Source organism: Monodelphis domestica, chromosome 4, assembly GCF_027887165.1.
Source record: "Monodelphis domestica isolate mMonDom1 chromosome 4, mMonDom1.pri, whole genome shotgun sequence".
In the NCBI taxonomy this organism is placed as follows: domain Eukaryota; kingdom Metazoa; phylum Chordata; class Mammalia; order Didelphimorphia; family Didelphidae; genus Monodelphis; species Monodelphis domestica.
The window spans coordinates 449,432,524-449,439,898 of NC_077230.1; the positions used below are offsets into that span (position 1 = coordinate 449,432,524).

At 40.7% G+C, this 7,375-nt stretch overlaps 1 protein-coding gene across 1 annotated transcript; it reads right to left on the reverse strand.

Moving 5' to 3' along the window:
• Positions 1-4,023: 4,023 nt before the first annotated feature.
• LOC107650483 (zinc finger protein OZF-like) lies at positions 4,024-6,190 on the reverse strand. The gene has a single exon (XM_056825940.1). The coding sequence runs from the start codon at positions 6,123-6,125 to the stop codon at positions 4,494-4,496; it is 1,632 nt and encodes a 543-aa protein (XP_056681918.1). The 5' UTR covers positions 6,126-6,190; the 3' UTR covers positions 4,024-4,493.
• Positions 6,191-7,375: the final 1,185 nt, after the last annotated feature.

Sequence of the window (7,375 nt, forward strand, 5' to 3'; positions counted from 1 at the left end):
TGTGTGATCTAGGGAGTGTTTATATTAGTCCCCTACCCAATTGTCCCTGAAATGCCTCCTTATTGTTATCCACATAAAGGTGACCTGTGGGAATAGAAGCCAGGTCTGTCCCCTAAAAATGTGGTCCAAGGGCTCTCTTCCATCTTTTGGGGCTCTCTACAAACATGTAGAGAAAGTTGGGCTCCTCAGTAGAGCCACAATTGGCTTCTCTAAAGAATTGAGAATTTTCCCCATAACTATTGAAAACCAGACTGTTGCTTGAATCTAAATAACTTCCTCCTAGATCAGGAGCCATTTTCCCCATACTCTGATTTTTTAATTTGCTCTGATTTGGGGTTTGGATTTGGTATTGGTGACAGCCTTTTTGTGGACAGGATTTAGTGGGGAAAAGGCTCAAATGGCTGAGTGTGATCTAAAGACAGCCCGTCGGTCAATAAGTGACTACGAATGAGAGCAGGTTCCCTCCTGCTCCCCAACTTTCAATATTTAGGTTGCAAGTGGAAGATCTTGGCTTTTTTAAATGGCTGATAACCTCAGTTTAAGAGCCCTAAAACCCAGCCCTGACTCAACCATTCCCTTCATGACTGTTGGAGAAAGTGTCCTCATCTGCCCATTTCAGCCCTGGAAAACAGTCTTTGGAGAGACATCTACCAACACTTAGAAAGTGAGGCTTGGTTTACTGGGGTGTGGCTGCTGGTTGAGTTTCTGAGGGTTTAAACTGGTCATAGTGGTTTGGGGATTGAGTTAAAAGGGTGGAGCTCTCTCAGGAAGTGACTGGCTAGCTCTCCAGGTACCTTGCTAGCTTCTTACCTTTGTTCAGTCTTGTTGATTCAATTCAAATGTAGACAAAGGAGAGTTAATCCTGTCTTCACAATCTAAGTAGGGTTTAGTGTTAACTAGAGTGTTAACTCAAAATAGATACTGGGAATAAAGAATTCCCTTTCACAGAATTGTGTGTGAGGGGGAGACAGGGAGAGCCTTGGCAAGGACCCTTCACAGGCCATAAAGAGGGAGAAGGGAGTGATGGGAAGGGTGACAGAAAGAATATGTGGTACCTCAGAGGGGTTTTACTTTGCAGGGATACAATTTTTTTAATGTATAAAACAGAATCATAGTAGTCCAAAGGAAGCAGTTGTATTGGAATTGTTATTAAAGTATATTTTAAAACCAAATTAATCAAGCACAGCCAAAGAATCCTGGCACTCAACATTGCTGGCTTGCCAAATTCCAAAAGAAGGAAGAGAGCAGGACATCAAACCAGTGTCAAAGAAACTGGCTATGTTTTATTTAAAACAGAGTTGTCTCTGGTGAAGGTTATCCATGCTGGTAGGAATTCTTAGGGTCATTAGCAGCAGGATGTTAGAGCCCAGGCTATACTCCTGGCCCCTGTCCTTCCTCTGCCAGATATGCCACAGAAACATATTTACTCTGGAAACTCGCTGACCTTCTGGACTTACATTGTAAATCATTCTGTCCCTGTGTCCTCTTCCTCTAACTGGATGCTTCTTCACAGAAGCACTAAGACCAAAAGAGAAGCTGTGTGATTCTAGTGAGGCCATAACATTTCTGAGCCTCAGTTTCTTTATTTTCTGAATTCATTATAAATAATGCAAGAGGTCATTTGAGTATCAAATGAGGCTGCTCCTCTAAAGCCTTTTGCCAGCCTTAAAGTCCCATGTCAATGTCAGCTACTCTCATTAATCTCTCTTCTCCCCTCTCTGCTTTATCCTTCTTAATATTCCCTTTTCTCTCTACCCCCTGCCTGGTCTTTCCTCCTCTCCATTCCCTATCTATCTCTTTCCTTACCTTCCTGTTGCCCTCTAACCCCTTCACCAAGTTCCTGACGTCTGCCAACATCCTACATCCCATTCCTGACCTCTCCAGCTCTGTAGTTACCTTCCTTCTCATCTTCATCCACTTGGCTGCTCTTCTCAAGCTCTGGGATAGCCTAGCCTCTGGCCATTACAGTGGAAAGGAAAACTAAAGCAAGTTTTGGACTTTCTGCCAGTTAGGTGGAACTAACAGTAGTTGGAATGTTAGAGACAAGATATTGACAAGAATCACAGTTGGTGGGGGGAGGGGCAATTAGAAGTGGAAGTTGGTCTTGTGAGGAGCACTCTCTTTCTGTTTCTAGATAGAAGTGCCTCTATTCACGAATTTCCCAACTGTGTGCTCTACCTGGATCCCTGTGATCATATTCATCGGACAAAAGGACTCAGTGGAAACAGTTTGGATTGTAAGGCCAGTATTTAGGAGCATCAGCCCGAAGAGACAGGCCCAACCACCTCTGAAGATCAGAACTTTTCTTCCTCTTGCTATCTACTGCTAAGACTTTGAATTTAAGGAAACTAGCACAGAATTGCATAGACAGGAATAAAAGAAACCCTCCATCGCTCTGTGAGACCTGGCCTCAGCTCAAAAGCTGAGAGAGACTCAAACCTCATCTAGGGAAATCCCTCTTCTTCCCTGATAATTTCCCCAATCCAACATTGTTATTAAAATTTATCTTTGCAGTCACATAAGATGACTGTCATTTCAGGGGACATAGAGGGAGCTGAATCGCAGGACAGTTACTCAACAATCAATAGTCCTTGACCCCTGCTGGGCAACTAAGACTGGAGGGAGCCTTGTGCCTCAGGAGTGTCCCATGCCTTCCTGCTCTGGGGTATCTCCCACATCAATCCAAATAGAGAAGATGTCCCCTCAGGCTATCATTTTCAAAAATAGCCTCAGCAGGGGGTATCTCCTATTCCCTCATCAGCAGCCATATTTCCTCTCTCCCCTCAACTCCTCCATTCCCTGTCCCAAAACCTGTAGTATCTCCTGTTCTTCATATCCCACCCATTTCCTCTATAAATATTACATTACTCAGGCCCAAAACCTTAATAGTATAGGAGGGAAAAGGGCCCTTCAGCTTCGGCCGGACAGTCAGAGAGGGAAGAATCTCTGGGCCTTCTCTATAGTCCTTTCTCCCTTTGCCAAGAGGCCCACATTCTGCTGTGTGTGTGACTGCCTGGAGTAGGAGGGCACTTTCTGGGAAATCCTAACAAAATGGGAATGTCTACACCCCTTCTTTGATATGTGCCATCAAGTGACAAATCGGAAACCACTGACAGATACCCTAGGCTGTCCTAAGTCAAGCTTAAGCTACCATTGGTACATGTGAGATGCAGGAAGTGATATTAAAAAAAGTCTATATATTCACGGCACTTCCTCTTGCCAGCTGTCTTTTGGTGGAGAGGTGGCTTGTGGCAGTGTGCTGGGCATCTTGGCATGGCTGCAGCTATTGTCCCGGTTTGGTGATGAGTGTCCTTGATACAGTAACTGGGAGAAGCTTAATATTGTGGGTCAGGTGAGGCCTGTTTCCTGAGCTCTCTTGGAGTTTAGGCTGATTCCTTTTTTTCCTCCTAGGAGGTCCCTCATCTTGGGAGGAGGCCTCCTGATTGCAAGATCTCTGAAGAGCTTGGCTCAGGCTTGGCTGGAGAAATCTTATACCCTTTTCCCTCTCTCTTCTTAATTCCTTCCCTCTATATTAATTAAACCAACATAAAAAATTCCCTAACTGATTTGAATATTTTTATTGGGATTTGAATGAATCTCTGGTGACCATAAGAATGATATATTAGTCAAAACCCCTAAATTTACTGTCCCCATTATATGATTTTGCTATAAATGAATAAATGAATGATGGAATTGACAAAAAGAAAAAGAAAATTATTGAAAATAAACTGAAATTCCTAAAATTTTAGAAATAGTTTAAATTTCTTATTAAAATAAGACATGTGGAATGTCTCAATCAACAAAAACACTTATATGAGTTTTAAAAACCATTGAAGATAAACAATCCCTAGTTTTAAAATAAGCAATTATTCTAAAAATCACATTTTATTATAAGTCAGAAATTAGAATATTAATATCAAGATGAAGTGACATTCAAACTAGAAAACATTACCTTGTTTGTAATATGTAAAGATAAAAATCAGTCCTATATAAAACTAGGAATAAATGACAGGAGAAAATATATTAATAAAAATAATAAATATAAATGGTTTGTATTATCTGAGTGTCAAAAATGAGGTAAAGAATGAAATAAAAAATTGAATTCATTATTGGGCTACATAACAGAAACACATTTGATGATTATCATACAGCCAAATGAAACTTTTTTTTCAAATGAAAGTTTTTTTTCAGCACGAGTTTTCTAATGTAGAAAATTTTGTATTTCGTACCAAAACATTCTCACAAGAAGAGTACAGAAAAGGTTTATATCTAACATGATCAGATGATCAATGAGTACTAGATGCTTACAGAGCCCTTTGGCATATTCATCACATTACTAAAGTTTCTCACCAATATGGGCCCTCTGATGGTCAAGAAAATATGACTGAAAACTGAGGACTTTCTCACAGCCTTCACATTTATAAGGTTTCTCACCAGTGTGAATTCTCTGATGTATCAGGAAGTTTGTTCTCTTATTGAAATCTTTACCACATTCATGATTTTTTAACAAGCTTTCCAGTATGAATTCTCTGATGGACAATTAAATTTGAACTCTGATTAAAGGCCTTCCCACAATCATTACATTTAAATGGCTTCTCACCAGTATGAATTCTCTGGTGTTGAAGGAGGTTGGAATTCTGATTAAAGGCCTTCCCACAATTATCACATTTAAATGGCTTCTCACCAGTATGAATTCTCTGGTGTTGAAGGAGGTTGGAATTCTGATTAAAGGCCTTCCCACAATTATCACATTTAAATGGCTTCTCATCAGTATGAATTCTCTGGTGTTGAAGGAGGTGGGAACTCTGTTTAAAGGCCTTCCCACAATCATGACATTGAAATGGCTTCTCACCAGTATGAATTCTCTGATGTATATTAAGTTTTGACCTTTGACTGAAGGCCTTATCACAATCATTACATTTAAAAGGTTTCTCACCAGTATGAATTCTCTGATGTCGAAGGAGGTGGGAATTCTGATTAAAGGCCTTCCCACAATCATGACATTGAAATGGCTTCTCACCAGTATGAATTGTCTGGTGTTTAAGGAGGTGGGAATTCTGATTAAAGGCCTTCCCACAATCATCACATTTAAATGGCTTCTCGCCAGTATGAATTCTCTGGTGTTGAAGGAGGTTGGAATTCTGATTAAAGGCCTTCCCACAATTATCACATTTAAATGGCTTCTCGCCAGTATGAATACTCTGGTGTTGAAGGAGGTTGGAACTCCGAATAAAGGCCTTCCCACAATCATGACATTTAAAAGGCTTCTCACCAGTATGAACTCTCTGGTGTATAATAAGTTTTGACCTATGACTGAAGACTTTCCCACAATCATTACATTTAAAAGGCTTCTCACCAGTATGAATTCTCTGGTGTTGAAGGAGGTGCCAACTCTGATTAAAGGCCTTCCCACAATCATTACATTTAAATGGCCTCTCACTAGTATGAATTCTTTGGTGAACAGAGAGGTTGGAATTCTGATTAAAGGCCTTCCCACAATCATGACATTGAAATGGCTTCTCACCAGTATGAATTCTCTGGTGTTGAAGGAGGTGGGAGCTCTGATTAAAGGCCTTCCCACAATCATGACATTGAAATGGCTTCTCACCAGTATGAATTCTCTGGTGTTGAACGAGGTGTGAACTCTGATTAAAGGCCTTCCCACAATCATCACATTTAAATGGCTTCTCACCAGTATGAATTCTCTGGTGTATAATAAGTTTTGACCTATGACTGAAGACTTTCCCACAATCATTACATTTAAAAGGCTTCTCACCAGTATGAATCCTCTGATGTAAAATAAGTTTTGAGTCATTAATAAACATTTTCCCACAGTCATTGCATTGATAAGGATTTTTTCTAGTATGTGCCCTCTGATGTATGTTAAGTTTTGACCTATGATGGAAACCTTTCCCACAGTCATTGCATTCACAAAGGTTTTCTCCAACATGAATTCTCTGATGTAAAATGAGTTTTGAGCTTTTATTAAAAGCTTTCCTACATTGGGGGCACTTGTAGAATTTCTCTCCAGTATACATGTTGGTACTTTTCTGAAATGAGTAAAGATGAAATGCCCCAAATGTGACTCCTGGTTTCTCTGATTTCTCCACAGAATTTGTTTTCATCAATTTCTACTTCTCCAAAGCAGAATGCAAGACCAATCTTTTTGCTTCCTTCTTCCTCAGGAATGCCGTATTTTGGAGTTTCCTTCTTGCTCTTAGACCTGGACTCCCAGTCTGAAAGAGATGAAATGAAAAACACAAATTTCCTTTGTGGCCTCTTCTAGGGGAAGGGGACCCTTGTAGCTGAGAAAAACCAGGCACATACCCCACAGTGACAATAGCCCTAAGAGGAATGTCCTTGAGTTCTCTCAAACATAGCCTGAACTCATGGGGAAAAGGCAGAGAAGGTCAACAGACCTCGGAGGGAAAAGTGGCCATGATCCATGGGCAACAGAGCTAGGAAGGAATTGAAGGAGGTGGGTAATGAGGAGTGATCATAGATTGGGGAATCCAAGCCATGAGAACTACCAAAAGAGTTCAAGGATGAAGGAAGATGAGAGGAAATACCAGAAGGACAACTGAATGATTGTAATGAATAAACACTGTGTAATAGGAAGTTGGAATGAGGTAGAGAGGCCTATCAATGCTGAACAGAGGAAGACTCATGAATTCTTTGATTTTTAAACCCTTCCCTTCCCTCTCAGAATCAGTACTGTGTATCGGTTCCAAAGGAAAAGAGCAGGAAAGAGTAGACTGTGGTGATTAGGTGACTTGCTCAGGGTCACATAGTTGGACCCATGAATTCCAGAGCAAATGGGAGTCACTGGCATTTCTTGAGTAGGAGAATGGCATGGTCTGATTGGGATAGGAGAGTCAAGTCAGACTCCACCATCAGTCATAGGAAGCAGCACTGTGGCCTAAAGAGAACCCTAGTTTAGGAGTCAGGAAATCTGGCTTCAACTATTAGACTACCTACTTAGTAGACACTGGGTCAATCACTGACTTCTCTTATTTCCCCAGCTAATTGCAGATAATGTCCCTCCTAACCTAATGGCAGTGAAGTGATGGTGAAGGGAAGAGTTCACAAGGGCCTAAAGTCAGAAAGATTTGAGTTCAAATCTGGGCTTCAAACTCTTCCTAGCTGGGTGACCCTGGCCAAGTCACTTTACCTCTGCTGACTCAGTTTCCTCAATGGTAAAGTGGCAACCTACATCTTAGGATTGTTGTGAGGATCTTAAGAGATGGTAGTATTATAAAGTGCTCAGTACAGCCCAGCATTGAATAGACTTGCTGTCAATATTTTATTTATCCATTAATTTATCTATTATCTCTAAATCTGCTTCTGAAGTTTCTAAATTTTCTATGTCAAGTTG